The following is a 20,847-nucleotide window of genomic DNA, read 5'->3' as shown; positions in this document are numbered from 1 at the left end:
GCTCATGTATTTTTGAAATTAGCAAGAGACATGTAAAGTATCTTCCCTGTCTACCGGGATTCTTGAAAGGAAACTTCCTTTTGAGAAATTATTCTCAGCACCAATGGGTGGAGTCACCGGCCATACGGGAAGCGGCAGCGGTGACACCCACTGTGGAAGGTATAAATAGAGATTTGTGGCAGCGGACACCTCGCAGTCTGATTCAATATCAAGCTGTGCGTCTCGCTTTAGGCTTCTGCTTGCATTTCCAACTGCTGTCGCCATGAGTTGCAACATTAAGGAGACGATTACGGTGTCTAGCAAAGGCAGGAGCAGTGGTGGCAGCTGTATCATTGGTGGTGGTGGTGGAGCACGGATTTCTTCCTATGGGATAGGCAGTGGCAGAGGTTTTTCTGGAAGGAGCTACTGCGGTGGAGTGAATTATGGAGGGGGACTGAGTGTTGGTAGTTTGGCTGGCGGGAGCTATGGAGGTGGCAACTGCTATGGCAATGGCCTTGGTTTTGGCCTTGGAGGTGGTGTGGTTGTTGGTGGTCTTGGTGGCGACTGTTTGCTGTCGTCCTGCGATGAGAAGGTCACCATGCAAAATCTCAACGACCGCCTGGCTTCCTACCTGGACAAGGTGAAGTGCTTGGAGAAGGAAAACGCTGAGCTGGAGTGCAGGATCAGAGAGTGGTACGCGACACAGGGCCTGTCCTGCGAGCCCCGGGACTACAGCTGCTATTACAAAGAAATCGAAGATCTTCAAAATCAGGTAATCCCCCTTGTCAGTTGTTCCTCCTCTATTTAAAGCTTATTGCTGAATTCGTATTTATAACCTACTGCAATTGTTAGAGGTACCTTTGGTGCTGTGAAATGTCTTTGCAAACAAAATTTTGCCAGGTTCCCCTATGATGTTGTTGAGTGTGGGTGCATATTAAAAATGCATTCTGTTAGGTGATACAGGTGGGATAATAGTCTTCAAAAGGAGAAGGATGCTTTGTTCCATTGTGTTTTCGTTATACAAGTCTAAATACGATATTACCAAGTGTGGAAACATAGCGGTGTCAGCCCAGCAGGGAGACCAAGGCAAAGAGAACTATAGAACAAGAGAAAACCACATCAAATGCTGTATCAAATGAAGCATTATAAATTCTAGGTGAGAAAAGCTGAGTATTTAAAATGGGTTGCTGCAGTGGCATAAAGAGTCTGATACTAAAATGTCCATAATGAAAGTTATGGCTGATCTTAAGGCTCAAAACCACCTATTATCTTCCCTGAAGATCCTCAAGCTTGAAGCTGAGAACACCCCAGCCCAAATGTGGGCTGAGACTCCATGTCTCATGGAAGGTGTTTTAGGGTTCACTTCTTTGTGAAGCATCTTCAGAACTCACCTTCAGACCTTGAAACTGGGAAGCCCCATCTCACAACTCTTCAAGCCCCAAGCTCTACACAGTCAACATCTTTTCTTTACTGAGTTAAGGCAAAGCCACCTCCTGCAACCGCTCTGCTCAAGGTTACTTAGGCAAGAAGGTAACAAAAAAAGGAAATTATGAGCACTTACTACCTAGCTGCAGTCTAGATACACCTATAGACTGGGAGAGCAGAAAGATGTGAGACGTCTCTCATGGTCTGCTCTTTTCCAGATTGTCTGCGCAACCATCGACAACAACAAGATCATTCTGGACATCGATAACAGCAGGATGGCCGCTGATGACTTCCGAGTGAAGTGAGTGTCCCTTGGCACCCACGAACCCCATCGCCTCCTCCCTGCTCCTTCACTTCTCACTTGTGGAGTCTCGGTGCACTAATTACAGAGACTTCAGACAAGTCTCCCCAGAAAACCACATTAGGACAGGACGGAGTGATGAAATGCATTTTGCTCTTGGTCACCCAACCTCTTTTAATTAGTATTCTTGGGTGAAACACTTGCCAACAGCGTTTGTTGGTGAGGGCTGGGGACCAGCACTGGAGGGAGTGGTCTTAGTGGTGTAGTTGGTGCATTTCCATCACAGACCAGTGCAGAAATGTGATGCACAGTGTGTTCAGCTTAGCCAACAAAATACAGTTGGGAATGGATAGGTAGGGAAGGAGATCTTTGGATAAACTGAGCACATGTGAGGTTACCGTTCTGAATTTCTGCTTTCTTGCATCGAACCAGGTACGAGACGGAGCTGGCCCTTCGCCAGAGCGTGGAGGCCGACATCAACGGCTTACGCCAAGTCCTGGACCAGCTGACGCTCTGCAGGTCGGACCTGGAGGCGCAGCTGGAGTCGCTGCGGGAGGAGCTTTGCTGCCTCAAGAAGAACCACGAGGAGGTAGGTCCCGCCTGTCCCGAGGAGAGCCTGGCATAAAACCTTGCTTACACAAATATGCTCTGAATTTAAAAGAGCAACCCCTTTCACAGCACGACTTTCCCATCAGACGTTGCTGGGGTTCAGACCCGTCTTCTGCCTTCGGGTGGTGCCGGAGCTCTGGTAGAGGCAGCACCGGGGATGCTGGAGGGGGTGAAAGTTGCTGCTGCCAGTGGATCAGAAGAGAAATTACCCAACAGATTTGTGGGGAAAAGCTTGCACAATCTTCCAGTGCTTTTTACGGCCAGGAGGGACCCCACGCAGGAGCTCTGTCCTTGGCCACCCAGCTCTGACCTTCTGCTTGGCTTCCAAAAGCCCATGCGCATCTGATCGGGGTTGTGTTTGCAGGAAATGAATTGCCTGAGAAAACAATCAACTGGAGATGTGAGCGTGGAGGTCAATGCCTGCCCTGGACCAGATCTCAGGCAAATCTTGGAGGATTTGAGATGCCAGTATGAAACACTGATAGCGCGCAACCGCAAGGAAGTGGAGGATTGGTACGAGTGCAAGGTAAGTGATGCACATCTGCAGCAAAAACAACTGTCACACACATCTCAGGAGGGTTTCAGAAAGCAGACATGGAGACAATAAGCAGTTTTTCCCTTCCAGTGAAGCCCTAGGTCAGCACTCATTCCAGCCTGTGTTCCACAGGAGACACAGGCCTGTCTGACCAGTTTGTATGTCCCATTTGGAGCGGCAGCATTTGCCGCAAGGCCTCGTGGTGTGTTGTTGGAACTGAGATATTCCCCATTTGGATTAAAGAGACTGAGCAGTCACAAGGTTCATGTGATTTGTAAGAAGAGCAAGCAGTACACAGAGAACTTGCCCTGCTCGCTTTTCTTTTTGCCACCTGCTCACGGCATTCTGCAAAAGCAAGTCAGATAATTCTCTGAAGCTCTTTATTCTGGATTGGTGATTTTCAGATTGAGGAGGTGAATCGGGAGGTGATTACAAGCGGTCAGGAGGTGGAGACGTGCAACAACCAGGTTACGGAACTGAGACGCCAATTGCAAGCCCTGGAGATCGATCTGCAAGCTCAGCTCAGCCAGGTGGGTGCTGAGTTGACTGACATCGGGGACGCGGTTACAGCCAGACCCGCCAACCAGTGCGATGGTGGTGAAAAGCTCTTTCATTTTTGCATTGGAAATCATAAACCCCAGGGTGACACTTAAATGAATTTTGTTTCTTTGATTGTCTTGTTAATCAGAGAAATAATCTGGAATCCTCTCTGGCTGAGACCGAGTGCCAGTACAACACGCTGCTCGGTGAGCTGCAGAACCAGATCACGTGCGTGGAGCAGCAGTTGGCTGAAATCAGAGCAGAAATCGAGTGCCAGAACCAAGAATACAAGACCTTGTTGGATGTCAAGTGCCGTCTGGAGCAGGAGATTCAGACCTACCGGTGCTTGTTGGAAGGAGGACAGCAGGACCTTATGTATGTAGATCTCTAAATGGATAAATGAAAGTATCAAGGGTCTGCGTTATACACTGGGAATCTGAGATAATCTTTAGTCCATCTAGAGGCTTTCACTGAGATGAAAAAGCTGTCTCATAAGAATTTTACTGTGATGAACATCCAGATCTGAACTAAATGTCATTCCTTGGGATCTGCAAAGCGGGCAAACCAAATCTTTTAACTGCTAGTTACAATATTGCAACTACTATATAGTATGTCAACATTTGTAACAATCTCATTTCCGTAGTAAAATACGTGAGAACTGCCAAAAGAACAATTAACTGCATTGCATTTCCATGCCAAAGGAGGGCACAAATGCAAAGCAAAATGAAAAAAAAGAATGCGATGTAAATACCCTAACCCTATGAAAGACATAGTTTGAGACTTTGTGCCCTTTGTCGGCGTCATGTAAAGTTCTAAAATGTCCTATTTCTTTGACCCAATTCATTCCGCTAGTCACGGCGGGGGAATCGGAGTGGGAACCGGTGTAGGAGGAGGCGTCATTCGGACGAGTCACACCTACACTACAACTACAGCGTCCCACTGCCAGCCCCAGGTCCCACCCTGCAAGACTGGAGATATACAAGGTAAGAGCCGCCTTTCCACGGAGGAGTTTGTTGCTTTCTAATTAGACCAGGAGACAACACACATTAGTGGTATCTTCTCAAGAACTCGCTGTGCTACAGGCATGACCTGTTATGGTGGATCCACTACAGCGCAGAATTGGCCGTGTCACTGAGAAAGGGGTTTAAAGAGAGTTCTGGCCGAACTGGAGTAGGAGAAAGTAAATGAGAGGCCAGAGGGAGCAGTGGGACTAATAGGAGAAAGCTGGGGAAATGGGGCATAAAGGAAAGATCTGGAAGTAAAGAAGAGGACAGGCAAACAGAGCTTAGTGAAAAGAAGAGCAAGTCTGTAACTTTACAAGTGCAAATCCCCATTAAAACACAATTATTTAGGGAATTTCTGGGGTTCCCTGGGCTGTCTGCCAGCTGCTCTAGTTTGACAGCACATGCGCAAAACAAGGGCACTACCCAGACCAAATTCTTGTCATTTTAAAGCTTTTATCTCTGTTCCAATCAAATAATGCTGGTATATTTGTTTTCTCCAGTGACCTGCAGAAGAATTTGTGATTAAGGAGGAACGGAGTGGAAGATGATACAGAGAGAAACCCACAGACAAAACAAGAACACTGGCTGTTCACCACATGCCTCTCTGCCGAGAAAGTAGAAGTAACTCAGCGACGCTTTGCCATGTATCCAAAGGGGCCTTTCGGGGCCACCTTCTCTGGTCTGCTCTGTTCTGTAATGCTCTCTAGAAGCTACTTGAGTTAGTCAGGATCACTAATGTACCTGCTGGTGAAAAAATTTCTCTAATAAAACTTCGCTTCTGCCTGATGCAATCAAGAAACCTGTGTCTGGAGACTGAGTTCCTTTAGAAAATCGGGTGCCAATCCAGGTGCAAACCACAGCCTTGGCTGGGCTGGTTAACCTCTGCAATGGCCCCAGTAGGAAAAGCTGGAAATCCATGCGCAGATGTCACATAAACTGGTCAGGGTCATATTCCAGTGGGAACAAAGCTGCTTTGCCAGTGGGAGCCAGAGAACGGCCTCGTGGACCTGGCAGGTCTTGTACCCTCCTCCCTGCCCGAGTCTGCACAAGTTGCCCGTTTCCACATGGGATCCTAGGGATCCAAGTGAAGAGTCAACTCAGGCAGATGTTTCTGCATTTCCCACAGAGCATTTTGCTTAAATTAATTGCAGAACAAACAAAGGGGAAATAAGTGGAGCTGGAGGTCATCAGTGAAAGGAGAACAGAGAGATCAGTGATAGAAACAACCATGATAAAGCAAGCTCGGCATGGTGTGTATCCATACAGTTGCCGGCTTAGCAGACACCCCTGGTGCACATCCCCAGCTGCGCCCCAGATGTGTCAGGCATTAAACTGTTGGCTGCTGAGCATGATGTTGACCAGACCCATTTCAACAGATCTGCAGTGCAGTCACCTGCGGGTCAGGAGGTGTTTGCTGGGGCTCTGCAGGGCAGATCCCACCTCCTGTGTGTCCCACAGCTGCCTGGGGACAGGGACCATGCAGCACAAGTGCCTCCTCTCCCGGTGAGTGTGAGCAGCGCCCAGAGCAGGTGCTGAGATGACAGCATTCGCATTTCATCAGGATCTGCGCTCCTGAGACAGCAGAGCGTGGTTGGACACCCGTAGCTGTGCAGAGACACCCACAGGGCGGTGAGAGCAGATGAGCCGAAAGCCCTTTGTGTACCTTATATAACACAAACGTTTCTCACACCTACACACACGTAAAATATTTTTGAGTCCTTTGCTGGGAATCTAAAAAATGTTTGAAGCATAAAAGCGAGTGCGTTTCTCCAGATCCCACAGAGCTGGAAGAAGAGCATTTCTGCCTCAGCTCGAGGGCAGCTGATGCTCTGGAATACAAAGGGGGATGGGAACAGGGGGGCGAAGGGAGGGTGATATTTGGCAGAGGAGCAACAAAACTGATCCCTGATGGATTTACACGCAAATGCCGCTTGTGCCAAAGAACAAGGAAATGGAGAAAGTGCCTGGTAAATACTGGCAGCCCAGACATCTCGGTATTTTCCAGATCTCTCCATAAGGTGTCACCTGTTCTTAACCAAGAGATCCAAACAAAACAGACCTGCCAGTCCTGTGCTCCCGAGTGCCTGGGCTGGCACAGTCCTTCCTGTTCTTGCAAGGAGGGTAAACAGCGCATTATTTTAGTTTGCGAGACTGAGATCAGACACCGTGCTTAAAGCGGGTCTTACATTTACCGAGAGGCCGGGAGATGCAGATACGTTTGGCTAATACTATCTGTGGCTAAATGGAAGTTGCTGTTAGACTATAAAACTAAATTAAATAATATTTAATTAAAATGACCCATTTGGTGTGTCAGCACGTGGGATATTTGGAGATGCAGGAGGAGATGAACAATCCGGTGCAGTCTGGCTCTAGAGGGCACTCGGATCTCACCGAGGCTGCTGACGGCTGCTGGGGGAGAGGCGTGTGGCAAACCCAGCCTAACTGCTCAGTTAAGCTTCTCCTAACAGAAAAACTCAGCTGAACAAACCAAGTAGTGTCTGTGGTACATGCTGGGGAGATCCTGTGAGCTGAAAACACGGACCAAGCTGTCAGTCCTGATGCTTTTCCACCCTCTCACTCTCCTGTATTGAATGGTCACATCTGCAGTGAGGTTGACGCGAGTGTGACCATTGCAGGAGGTGACACAGGGTCCCTCCCGGCTGCTCTCTGCTGTGTGTGAGTGCACACAATGGACCTCAGGCTGGAACGTGCTGCGTCTCTTTGCCAAAACCTGTTGATGTTTTTCAAACAGCACAGGTGTATTTTGCATCGTGTCATTAGGCAGGAGCACAGTGAAACCCAGGCCCTCCGAGGGCTGTAATTCTGTCACAACGACCCTTTGCTGATGAAGGTCCTGCTAATGAAGTAGCATTAGGTGAGGCCCCAAAGACTCAGCTGCGCAAGGGGCTGTTTTGACCCAAAATGACAAAGTTCCCAACCAAAGGGTTTGTATTGTAAAAGTCTCTGGCAGCTCTGACTCACCTAATTACCGTTTCTATCATAATCACCATCGTTCCATTGGGTGGTGGAGCTTTTGAAGCTGCCCTTTAATGTTGCATCAGTCTCTGCAATAACGAGTGAGTAACACAGCAAGTATAATGTATGCAAGGACTGGGTTTTTTTCCTAAAGGAGGGATGTTTGCTGGGTTGGACACGACTTGGGCAGAGGGCAGCACATCAGCTCCTGGTGCCACAGCCAATTTCAACGATGGGTTCGAACCACCAGACGTGACAAGGGGGACACGTTCCGCGGATGATCCCCGTGACCACACATCTCGGTGTGGGCAGATGCCAAGACTGACGCTGTGTCTTGCAGAAGAGAGCAGGAGAGGTGGGGACTTCATCTCTCCCTTCAAAACTACTATTAAAAACTAAAATTATAAACATGATAGAGCCCTAATATGTTTCAACTAATCTGAATCCAATTTTCTTAGATTTCTCTGGTTTCAAACACACAAGAAAACACTCCTCATCATTTACATTTCAGTGGAGAGGAGAGTTTCATGCTACATCAGGCAGCTGGAGCTCAATGGTGTGTAGGTCCCCAGAACAAGAACAGTGTCAGACACTGTTCAGGGATTGCGTTACTTCTTTACTACATTTTTCTATGGATTATCTGGTGTTAATAAAATTGCTTGATGATTTTATAATGGAAGTTAGTTTATAAGGTATAATTATAAAGATGAGTCATATTCCCCAGATAGACCTTCCACAGTTTTTTCCATCTGTAGCAACATAAATAAGTTGAATTTTCCTGACAAGAACTGACCAGGGGTGGGAAGAATGGAAGGGGATTCATGACCACGGAGGCACTAAAGGGTCCACCCTGCTCTCCTGGGCAGGAGTTGCAGCAGTTTCATCACAGGAAAAGGGAAGAGGCCACATTGCAAACAATTACGGTATCATCCGCCCCCAAGGCACCTTCCTCCTCCTCCTCCTCCTCCTCCTCTTGTTTTGGCTGTGACCTGAAGTACCCCAAGAGCAAAGCAAAAGAACACCCAAAAGTAAACAAACAACAAAATGAAGTGAAAAAATCCCAAAAAGCAAACAAACAAAAAAGAATTCTGCCTTGCTGGGGCAAAGTTAAAGGCATAAAAACACCCCCTACTGCTATTTAGCAGGGACATGGTTTAGTGCTGGGTCGTGGTTGGACTCGATGATCCTGAGGGTCTCTTCCAACCAAAATGATGAATGCAATGAATGCATTAAAAAAACAGTTTCAAAACAAGTCCCATGTTTTAAATCTTGCCTTGCAGTTCAATTCACACACACACTTTTTGTGAGAGGCACAAATGGTCGCAGCTTCCCTGGAGAAACCCTTCCAAGGTCTCTGGAGCAGAACAGAATCCCCAAGAGCTCTTTAATACTCACAACCACCACCCCGAGACTGCGCTGAGCACCTGCAGCACCGGGGGCTGTGGCAGCAAAGGTGCCACCGACGCAGGGCGGACGTGGACGTGCCGGGATGTGTTTGTGAGCAGCGGCTCGATGCTGCAATAAAACGCACCAGCCCGAGATTTCGTAACGTTTCGCTGCCCCATTTCACAGGGGCTCCTTGCAGTTCCTGCAGAGTCTATTGGGATCTCTCTTAAGGTTTCCCCAGCCCTCCAGGTTCTCTTCTGCAGTGTTATCTCTAGATTTTGCTGGAAACATAATCTAAGATCATCGAGTTAGCTCAGTACGCTTGCAAATTCCCGGACAATCTCGACAAAAAACACCTATCTCGTAAAACAGGTTCCACCATAGGGCAAACTTGGAAATAAAACATTCCCTTCAGGACCCATTTGCCCTGTAACTTCTCTCTCTGATTCTGGCCACTCATTTCCAGATACACTGAATCCACCAGGCTTCTTCATTTTTAAGAACCCAATTCTCATTCTTGAGGTGTGTTGCCTGCACAAGCTCCAGGTAAAAAATGGCATTAAACCTTCCTTTCATGTATTAAACATGAAGCTGTGAGGTATGTTGCACACAAGCATCCTCACTGATACTCAAACTATCCAAACATGTTCTTTTCCTGAACAGAAAACACAAAGTTTAGCCCACCTGAAAGAAATGACTCATACAAAAGGTGTAATAAGCAACAAAAAAAACCCTTATCCTTCTGCAGAATTATATAGGACAACATAGAGATGTATCCATGTCCTTATAACACAGGCGCCAGCAACCAGGAGCCAACAGTTAAACAGAATGTAACTCAATAATTTTATGAGCCAAAGTAGCTGTTAGTATGGAAGAAAATTTCATGCACTTCAAAAGAAAAAGGTTTCTCACTGGAACACGTTAAAATTACAACTGAGACTAAGTTTTGGAGTGACCCATTTAAATCTCTGCAAGCCCGAGAGGGCCCCGTGTCCTCGGCCGTTGCAGAAATGAAGTTCAGACGAAACTGCAGGTGTGTCCCGTGTGGGGGTGTTCACAGAAAGATGTTTCCACAAACACCTGCTCTGAGCCGTAACAAACAAACCCCTGCATTAGCAACAACCAACAGGCCGAGCGAGAAAAGAATAACACAGCAAATCAATGCAGGAAGGTGGGTAACACACGAGTGGTGTGTTACACGCCACCCAGGCTCAGGTTGCTGGAGGAGCTCAGAAGATGCTCAGCTGAACCATCCACTGCCATGTGTTTGAAAAGGTACAGTCTTAAAAGAAGCAGATGGAAGACAGCAAATGTTTCCTACTTTGGTTCATGAGTGGTGAACAAAACTGGAAGGAATATGCTATTTTGATGTACAGTTTATTGACTTAATCCCCAAAGCACGAGCTGAACCTTTCTCCTCCAGGTCAGGATGTTTGTATTTGCAATGCAGAGGGAAAACATCCTGATTCTGAAATCCCTTCAGGAGGTAGAATATCACATCCCATCATCACAGCCATGCAGACAGACTGGCCCAGGGCCAGGTGCTTCCCCGGGTCTCTCAATCATCCCGTAACAACATTTGGTCTCAGCACATGAAGAATTAATCCCTGCAACACCCCGTCACACTCCCCTTCCTCACTGCCTTCCGCAGAGCTACTTTACAGTTGTTGTCACACAATTCTTCATAACTCTTCTTTATAGAACAGAATTGTATGTTTGGAATAAGTTGCCCATATATAAGGTACTTGCCAATGTTCACTAAGTTTTTATGAGAAATTGCAACGATGTCAGGGAGCGGTTCAGAGTACCTACAAAACACATCCTGCAGTATCATTTCAAAAGGCATAAAACAATAGAGGGCTGAAAATAAGGAGTATACAGCATAAGGTAACCATAAACCAGAACCTATTAAAATATCACCTAAATATGAAAAAATCAGCTGGTATTCCTTGACAAATATCCGCAAGGGGAAAGAGCGTGAGGAATGACTACATTAAAGAGAGACAGCACCAGTCATTACCGTCCCATATTACGGCGGTTTATTGTTGTGCTGAAAGGGATGTGAACAGGATGAGGTGAGTGGGATTAATTTAATGCAGATGACTGTAACTCAGTGGACTAGATCACCGAAAATATCTTCCTAATTCAGAGCCACCCAAGAGAAATTACATGTTTTGTACTGATAAACAAACGGTCATGAACACTTTGGGTACGGGCGACACTGCCAAACATCCCTCTTTGGCAAATTAGCGTTGGCAGAAAATGCAGCCGGCAAGAAGGTCCTGCCTTGACAGTGACACCCACGAGCGCGGGTATAAATGCGGAGCAGGCGGGGTGGCGGTTGGGGCTATGATTCCACAACAACTGTAGGACCAGCTTTTGAGTTTGAACCTGAATCACTGGTGTCACCATGAGCTGGGCCTCCAAGGAGTCCTTCATAGGCTGTGTGGAAAGGAGGGGTGGTGGTGGAATGGGCAGCACGTATTCCTCGGTCTCCACGAGAAGAAGCACTTGTGGGACAAGTGGTGGTGGCAGGTTCTCTGGCAGCAGTTGTGGTGGAGGAAGCTCCAGGAGCAGCTATGGTGGAGCAGCCAGCGGTGGTGGCTACAGAACGATGCGGCGCAGTAGTTACGGAGGGGGGATGAGCTGTGGTTATTATGGAGGGGGGATGAGCGGCGGTGGGTACGGAGCGAGCTTCGGGTCAGGCGGGAGCGGGTTTGGTGGTGGTTATGGAGGAAGCTTTGGTGGAGGTGGTGGTGGCTTTGGCAGTGGTGGCTTTCCTGGAGGGAACATGGGGATTCTCTCCAGCGATGAGAAGTTGGCCATGCAGAGCCTTAATGAACGCCTGGCTTCTTACCTGGATAAAGTCAGAAGTTTGGAAAGGGAAAATTCTCAGCTTGAGCAATTAATCAGGGAGTGGTACCAGAAGCAAGGTCCTACTGGTACAAAGGACTACAGCCACTATTACGCAGAAATTGAAGACCTTCAAAATCAGGTAGGATGTTCTTTGTCACGGAAGTTTAAGCATTGACAGGCTTTTTGTGATTAAGTAAAATGTTGAGGCCTGGATATCCTCCTCTAGCTTGTGACTGCGACTGTGGAAACCAACAAGGTGCTTTTGGACCTGGATAACACAAGGATGACTGCAGAAGACTTCAGGATAAAGTAAATATATATTCCTATATATATATATATTCAAAAGCAGGCACTATAATACTGGAATATGTGAACTTTTTCATAAATAGAGTGAGTAGAAGGACTGAAGAGCCAAGAGCAGGGCTGACGTTTCTCACTCTCCTTGGCGCAGGTATGAGACGGAATATGGTCTCCGGCAGAATGTGGAGGCTGACATCAATAGCCTGCGACCCTTGTTGGATAATCTGACTCTGAACAGGTCTGACCTGGAAATGCAATTTGAGTCTCTAAAGGAGGAGATGATTAGCCTCAAGAAGAACCATGAGGAGGTAAGAGCCGTCTCCTTGAAACGCAAAATGCAGAGGAACACAAGAACACGAGAAAAAACACATACATGTATACATTGTTAAAAGAATCCAGGATGGTTTATGAGGTCGGAGTAAGTTAACAGACTTCAAAACTCTTTAGAAAAGTAACTTCACCATTGTTGTTGATTTGCCTTGGGCCTGGGTTTTCTCTGCAGGAAATGAAACTGCTGCAAAACCAGTCGGGTGGTGATGTGAACGTGGAGGTGAACGCTGCTCCAGGAGAGGATCTGCTGAAAAAACTGAATGATATGAGGCAAGAATATGAAAATCTCATTCGGAAAAACCGTGAAGAGGTTGAAAGGTGGTATGAAATCAAGGTAAATGGTTAGAATTTGAATGTTCACGTTACAAAAGGAAAACAATATCAACTTTTGGAAAGAACTTCCTGTAGATGGGTGACACTTTGAATGACAACATCCATTGCTTTTAGGGTATAACGGTAGAAGCCCTTTGACTAAAATAAAGGAAATCACAAGTGGCCTTGAACTGCACTGGCAGGGCCACAGAAGGAAGTTTAAACAGCCCATATTACACGTGGTCCTGCTTCAACTTGTGCTGCCAGACACTTCCATGATAAACTACCATTCTAAGTAAAACTCAAAATCTCCAATTCCGTATGTTAATTTTTCAGATGGAGGAAGTGAGTCAACAAGTCCAGTCAAGCGGCCAAGAAGTGGAATCAAGCAACCGACAGATCTCGGAGCTGAGACGTGAATACCAGAGCCTGGAAATCGAGCTGCAGTCACAGCTCAGCATGGTAGGTAATGACTGAGATGATCCTCTGCCATGCAAAGCACACGTGATCAGCTATAGGTAGCACTGCATTTAGTGAAGATGCATTTAAGAGCTTTCTCATTTGGGGCATGAGAATGATTTAAACCCTCCACATCCCCATTTATAGTGTATTTTTTCTTTCATTCTCAGATAGATTCTCTGCAGTCCAACCTGGAGGACACAGAACGTCGCTACAACATGCAGCTGCAGCAGATCCAGAGCATGATCGGCCCCTTGGAGGAGGAGCTGGCCAGTATCCGCTGCGAGATGGAGAATCAGAACCAGGAGTACAAGATGCTCCTGGGCATCAAGACCCGCCTGGAGCAGGAGATCGCTCAGTACCGGGCGCTGCTGGAGGAGGGACAGCAGGACATTGGGTACGGACAGTCAGATTCATTATCATGCCACCTATGCACACAGGTGAAGATGAAAGTAGAAATATTTATATTAGGAACAAGTGCAATTGGTTCATCATCAACATATTTACGACATTCACAAGAATTAATGCGGAATCTAAATGTTAGCGGGCAGTGTACAGAGCTGTATTTTCCAGACTTATTATGAACCGGACAAAATATCTGCAAAAGTATTTAGAACTATAACTTGTAATTTCTTCTCCTAAGTACAATCAGGAAGTACAGTTCTATATGAAAATGGAAGGTTAGCAAGAAAATTACTGTCTAAGTACTCACGGTATATATTTTGAAAGGCTTCTAAAGCCATTTATTACCTATAAATAATAGATGCCCTTTCCTCCTGACAGCATCTCCCAGGGGGGAGCTGGTGGTGGATTGTCAGGAGGAGGAGGACATGGAGGACATGGAGGACATGGAGGACATGGAGGACATGGAGGAAGCAGCTGGTGCTCAGGTGGAAGAAGCAGTGGAGGAAGAACTGGAGGATCCCATGGAGGAACCTCCTATTCCGGAGGTGGAGGAGGAGGGAGTGGAGGGAGAACCTCTGGTGGAGCCTCTGGGAGCAGCTCAGGTGGAGGAGGAGGAGGCAGGTCCTGCCTCTCTCGCTCTTCATCTTCCCAGTCCCATCCTGGCAGCCCTTGTGAAAGCCAAGGTAAAAACTGGAATACAGGAGTTCATCCTCTTATTCACTTTTACTCTCTGGATAGCAGGAAATGATGTGAAAACTCCTTTCCTGATTTGGAAATTTGGGGATATTTTTTTGTGTTTTAAGTCCACTCTGAGATTTGTTCTTCTACAGTAACGTATCAACAGGGTAGTATTTTCACAAGTGACTCGAATGAAGGGGATGTTATCACAGGACGTGTAGAAAGAGGGAATGAAGGAGGAAAAGGAAAGATAATGCCCAATCCAATCAGGGATCCCAAGGAGTCAGTAGCTTCAGAATAAAGCCAAATGTTAGAAATTTAACTGGTATTATTGGGCCAAAACGGTTAAAGGAGGGTGAAATAGTTGGAACACTGAAAACATATAAAATATAAGGGGTATTAGCTGCAAAATCCTGAAGCAGCAGAATATGGGGAGTGACCAAAAGGTCTTTTCCATGTCTGATTTCATGGCTGTTGTTCCAGGAGGTGGAGAAAACATGAAGCTGTGCCTGGAAGGGAATAAAACACTGGAGAGAGGAGCGACCATGGAGGAGGTGTCCAAAGCCATAAAAACAATGAGGATGGGTAAGGCTTCGACACCTCAAACAAGTGCCTGAAAATGTTGACCATGAAGGGGAAGTTTTGTTTTTAGAAAGATTCTGTTCCATTTATTTCTTATCGAGGAAGTAATCTGTATTTGATTTATACTCTAAATTTAAAGAGTGATTTATGCTTAGTTGAGAACAGAAGCAGGTCCATGTATTTAATATGACAAAGCCATAAACACCCATGGTTGTACAAATACTAAGTCTGACACTGTTCTAACCCTTCCAGAATGCTGGGGAAAACATCTGAATCCACTGAGAACTACACAGTCTATAATTATGAAGTCACAAAAAGATGAAAAATGCTGATTTAGATATCACTTCTTCAAATAAATTCTTGCTTCCCTTCGTCTCTCAACAGGGAGTCTTAGGAGGGTTGAGGAGTGATTTGGAAAACCAGCATCTTGCACCGCAGGAGCTCACGGTGGGTTTGGACAACCCAAGCACGTCCCATCGCGTCTCTTCAAAGGGCAAACACTTGCTCAAGTTACTCAGCGCTGTTCACTCTGGGGACTCGTCGGAACTCTCTGGATGGCCAACCTGCTGCTTGCATCTCAATTTCTGTGCCTAATCACTGTTACCTGAGTTAATCTCTACCGTGATTGGTATTCTTGCAAAAAAAAAAAACCACCCCAAAATACAAAAAAATCCACAAAAAACCTCAAACCAATAAATGCTAATAAATCTTTGCTTCTCTCTGATGCAACCAGAAAGCCGTGTCTGGGGGAAATTTCCTTTAGCAGGTATTTGTGTTTGAATCAGTTACAAATATCAAGCCCTACCTGTGGAATGCACAATAACATGTCAGATGATGTGCAGTGACATATTCACCGTGTAAAACTAACCAGGCAAAACTGTGAAGAATACACAACAATGGGAAAACTAATGGGCAACAAACCTACTCACTTCTGCTCCCAACTTCTATCAGGCAAGGGAGGGTGGGTTTAAGGAACTGTTTCTTAGAAAAAGTCTTCCTAAGGAGTCACTAAAATGCATGATAAAACTTCCCTGTCCTCCACTTCTCATGACTAAGTACAGACAGGTATACATTTGACAAAAAGAATATTGGCAAATTATTCATATTTAGGATGCGATTTACAAAATCCAGTGGTAGGTTGAGAGGGGAAAGAAAGATACTCGAAAGAAAAGATTCCAAAGCCAATTTCTGTTTTCACTTGAAGATAATTCAGAGGGTTTCTCACATGACACCTGGCCACTAATACATTCTTTAAATACATTATTTATCCCTTGCACTTAACTCATGTCCTTAGACACAAACAAAGGGAACCGGACAGGAGTGTCACCCTCTAAGTTCTTCTCCCTCAGCTTTACAGGCAGGAGTTTTGTGTTTTCAAGGCATCGCCCACTGGGAAAGGTTGAGAAACACACGTTGGGTGGGAGACCGTGGGAACGGGAATCCTGAGCGCCCTAGTTCCAGGTACATCTGAGCCAGTGATTCATGGCATTGCCTTACGCCAGGCTCCCCGCCAACGTCATCAGTGTTTGAAAGAGGATAATAAAATCTAGTGTCTCTCTGGGGGCCTGAGGAACTGGCTCATCTTCATAAAGGATTATTTTACACCTAAGCATGCACCGATATCCCTGACTTGACAGGCACAGAGGCAGTGTCGATGTTCACAAGGATCCCCCCATCTCCCTCTAAAACCCTTGCAGCATCAAACCCGACTCGTGTCTCTATTGCTCGCTGTCCCCAAACCCACCGTCCCGGTTTGCTCCGCTGGTTGTACCCCTCTCGCAGGCTCTGGCAATTCCTTCCTAGACCTGGCTATTCGGGATACAAAACCAACAGCCCAAATTAAAGAATATCCCTGATATATCAGCCCTGCTTCTCACCCCTCCTCCAGGACCCGGCCCAGTTCACCTCAAAGGTGTTTCTGCTCGGCCTCTTGGCTTTTAGAGGGTGATTTACAGGCTGTAATCACATCCTGTGCTTCTCTCCAAAAATATAATTTACTTCCAGTATTTTTACTGTCAGTTATCTAATTATCTATTAGCTGCGAGACGCAGCTCGATACCGTCGCCGAGAAATGAGGCTACAGTACGAACATGCAAATGTGGGAATGCGCTGCGGTGTAACGTGCTACGCAACGCTGCTGCTGATTTAAATGTTTACATTGCTCTAATCACGCACAGAAGTAGGGAAAAATTTCTGAGTAATTAGGATAGATAATACGATACTACTATTACTACTTTTACTACCTAGCGTTGATTGTAGTGTCTTCTTCCTTGCCTAAAATCTGCACCTTCCTTAACAATGTGTTCCCATACAGTTCTTTGCATGCAATGAGTCTGCATCTATAGTGCCAATAAGCTTCATAAATAAAAACCACCAATAAACTTAAAAAAATACCTACTTAATCATGGCATTAGTGCTCACTACAGAGAAAAATAAGTCCGAATTTAGATGGTTTCTTGCCATACCTTGGAAGAAAGCACCAGTTTAAGCATTTTTTCCCTTTTACATTTTGTATGTACAAAATCTGCATGGAGGTTATCACTGCCATTTGCTTACTGAGAGAACAGGTTTGTAATCATAACAATGACGCAAAATAAAACATATGCGGAGGAACAGAGCTAAAAACCCAAAATTACAATATTGCAAAGTAGGAGTAACAAATAAATATTGCAGTGCCAGGTGTCTAAGCTCAGGACATGCTTAAAGTGGGATTCCAACGATATTAAGAATAGCGAGGAGAACCCTGCACTTTTTATTTGCATGCATTTTGTTACGCATTAATCAGCATAATAAGCTTTAATTTTATGAGCACAAAATGTTGCAACTTGGATACTTATCTACAGCTTCTATTAGCGCTCTGAGAAGAAAATTGTGGTACGTGTTGGAACAAGACTTTCAGAACAACCTCAGGCCAAAATCAACGTACACACACGCTCCTGTGTTTTTGGCTTCAGTTCTCCCAGAGCAATTCGTTTGTCCATTTGGACGCATAGATGCCATTTCAAAATTGCCTATGCAGATATTCTGCTGATCAGACTTCTGTTTAGCATTAATTGTCAGCCCTGTTATTAATAACTGTCAAATGCGACACCGGCCATATTCACAGGTGACAGGATTGGTGCAGCACTAATGCCATCGCACTGCACTGGTGGGGAGGAAGAAAATAGGGAACCTTTGCAGAGCCTGTGCATCTCAATGTGAATGTCCTAGTGGGTTTTCTGCACTCTTTTGAGGGCTGTAACACCGGTTGCTTAGGTGGTCATTTGCTTAAAGTGTTTGGGTTGTTTTCTGATAATAATTCTCTATATGGACAATCAGGCAGGGGCCAGATCCCCAAAGGCAGGAGGCATCAACGGGATTTAGCTATGCTTAGACCGGCTGAAGCCCAAAGCTCTGATTCCCAAATCCTGGCTCAGTGGGTATTTAACCACCTTGAATTATTATGTTCACTAATTTTTACCTTTTGACTAAGATGTTCTCCAGGCTGCTTCTGCTCTTGTCCCTGCAGCGTGTCCATCATTCCAGAGCTCGGCCCAGCAGCATCACCCTCCTCCTGCAAAACACAAGAGTGGACACCTTTTTCACACCACATTAAGTGTAGTATCAGAAAGCACAATTACGGGAATTAGTGCTTTTGCAGGCTGGGATTCAAATCTCTATGTTCCATTTCGCAGTAACCAAAGCTGTTACAGGGATGGCCGAGCTGAGCTGCTTCATCCATATGGACTGAGCCCCATCAGCTCTGGAGAGAAGCAGGAAATCCAGTTGGCAGATGTCGTGTCCTACAGACACTATAGGCAATAAGAAAAATGCTGCTGCATTTTGGTTCCACCAAAATATAATTATTCCAATTGAATGGACTTCTCCCTGCAGGAGATGGGGGGTGATCCCAGAGGGCCAGTGGTCTGATTGTAGCTCAGAAGGCGACAGAAATGACACCTGGTAGCTGACAGGCAGTAATTAGCAGTAATTAGCAGCCCATCAGCTGTAGGGCACAAAAGCCTTGACCCACGGCTGCCACGCCCAAAGGACAAAAATGGTTTGTACATCTTCAGGATCAGAGCAACAGGCGTTCTTAACCTACTTGCATGGAAGACCCAAGTTATCCTGCACAAAAGTGTTTGCTTGAAGAGTGCGGGAGGATTGAATCTTCCCAGGCAAGCTCACTGCTGCCCTAACAGTCCTTGTTTCCTTTGCTGGGTTTCATCTAAATCCCTTTGGAAATCATTGTGATTTCACTAAGATAAGGTGAGATGAATTGGGAACGAAGAGTGAGCACAGACTCCTGGCTGAAAACAGGTCCTTTCATCTTACAAACATTTCTGCTAAGAGTGATGGGAGGAGGTTGTTAAACAGATGAAGAGAATAAACCGTAGCACTTGCCTGAGGCATGGCAGAGGAATGACAGTGAATTAAGGGCGAATGTTTTAACTTTTCAGCGCACAGACACCAAAGTGAGCACGTTTTCTCCAGGTCTGTTTTGAAGGCAGCAGCCTCCCAGTTTCGCTGAAATACACAGCGGTGCCGGCTGCTCACAGGGTTTGTCTTCACTCTGGTGCCAGGCAATCAGTTCTGTGATAGAAATCAGGGAGGCCTGATTAAAAGGGAAAACAATAACAGAGGGAGAGCGAAGGAATGTCGGCTCTGCTTGAAACGTGGTGTGCGCTGAGCTCAACACGAAGCAGCGCGGGGTGTCGGGACAGTCGGGTGCTCTGCAGGCTGAGTGGCCCTGGTTCCTGTGGTTATAAATGCCCTTATTCTGGGCTGATCTGGAAGTGTTTATATAGCTCTCTGGGTGCTGTATCAACACAGTTAAACTGTGCGTCATATATAGGGAAGAGATGAGAAAAGGTCCTAAACCCGCCAGTTCCATTTAACACATCAGTGGAAAGCATCAGAGAACAACAATTTTTGAACGCTCTTTAAATGAGCTCAGAAAGGAAAAGTTCATCCTGTCCACACAATGGATCTTCTCTGGTTTGTAGATATTTGCATAGTTAAATATTTAATAATAAATACATTAAAATATGCCATGAGGGAATTCAATTTATGCAAGAGCATGAAGCGGCCATACAACCTCCCAGCATGGACAAGTCCCTCCTGTGACCAAGCACATATAGAAATAAACAACCTACAAATAAAATAGGAAACAATGTAGATTGTCAGTGAGTACACAGATGAAGAGACTCTTTTGGCTGATGTTTTTACTCTCGTTTTAACAATTCCAGATAATTTTTCGCTCATTGTCACTAACACACCCAGAGATTGTCTGTGAAAAGCATCTATAGTGAATATCGCTGGAATCACAGATGGGGATTTGGCTGTCATAACCAATTTAACATAGTATAGCAGAATTTGTGACCAAAAGGACATAAAGGTAAAACTACACTAAAAAGAAGCAGTGTTTTGCATATAGTAAACTACATTTTTCAGCACCAATAATAGAACATGCCCAGAAAGTGTTTGTGCTGCTGAGATGACACTACAGTCCCCCAGCTGTCAGTCAAGGAGAAATTAGCACATCATCGAGCTGCTCGAAATCTTTCATCATCTTTGAGCATTGAGTATATCAAACAGCGAGATAAAATCAGAGAGCTTTTGAAAGAGATTGCATAAGAAGCAATAAAGCAATGCTGGCAAAAGCACAGTGCAAAGGACGGGACAATGGATTCCGAAACAAAATGTTAAATAATCCTTAACATGAAAAAGACCAGGAGTTAAGAGGCAGAAATAGTTTGTAAGAGAATCGTGCACATGGAGGCTGACAAGAGGGTGGAAAAACCAAGAGCAGCATTTAATTGGCTTCCAAATGGAGCTCTGGCCGCAAGGACTGAGCCACATCGGGGTCTGCGAGGAGAGCGGACACGGAACCATAATAGTTTGGGGTCCATGGGCAACAAGGGCAAAAATGCTGCTGGTTTTGCTGTTGTTTGTGGTTAAGTGGTAGGGCCGGGCTGTTTGCATGAATGAAGTCTCTGTTATATTAATAAATAAGATGCACATTGCTCATAAAAGCTCGCAGTGTAAGAACAGGGCTAAGGGGATGTTGAGGAAATGAGGTTCTGCATTTGAACCAGAATATTTCGCTTTCACCCAGGACAAAGATGAACCATTTTAACACCAGCCTATTTTTGCAGGTGACAGTTATCCAGAACCAGAGTCAGAACTGT

General features: G+C 45.7%; 1 protein-coding gene across 1 annotated transcript; it reads left to right on the top strand.

Annotated features, from left to right (window-relative positions):
- Positions 1-262: 262 nt before the first annotated feature.
- LOC309449066 (uncharacterized protein) lies at positions 263-18,407 on the top strand (the record flags this gene model as incomplete). The annotated part of the gene is made up of 16 exons (XM_082070977.1): positions 263-751; positions 1,623-1,705; positions 2,138-2,294; positions 2,679-2,840; positions 3,254-3,379; positions 3,538-3,764; positions 4,242-4,372; positions 11,197-11,750; positions 11,838-11,920; positions 12,063-12,219; positions 12,414-12,575; positions 12,890-13,015; positions 13,183-13,409; positions 13,796-14,100; positions 14,579-14,680; positions 18,352-18,407. The coding sequence occupies 16 exons, from the start codon at positions 263-265 to the stop codon at positions 18,405-18,407; spliced, it is 3,147 nt and encodes a 1,048-aa protein (XP_081927103.1).
- Positions 18,408-20,847: the final 2,440 nt, after the last annotated feature.

This window comes from Streptopelia decaocto (assembly GCF_964273445.1).
Source record: "Streptopelia decaocto genome assembly, chromosome: 22".
Lineage (NCBI taxonomy): Eukaryota > Metazoa > Chordata > Aves > Columbiformes > Columbidae > Streptopelia > Streptopelia decaocto.
Note: the sequence above shows the minus strand (reverse complement) of the source record. Positions and strands in the feature narration are given on the sequence as shown.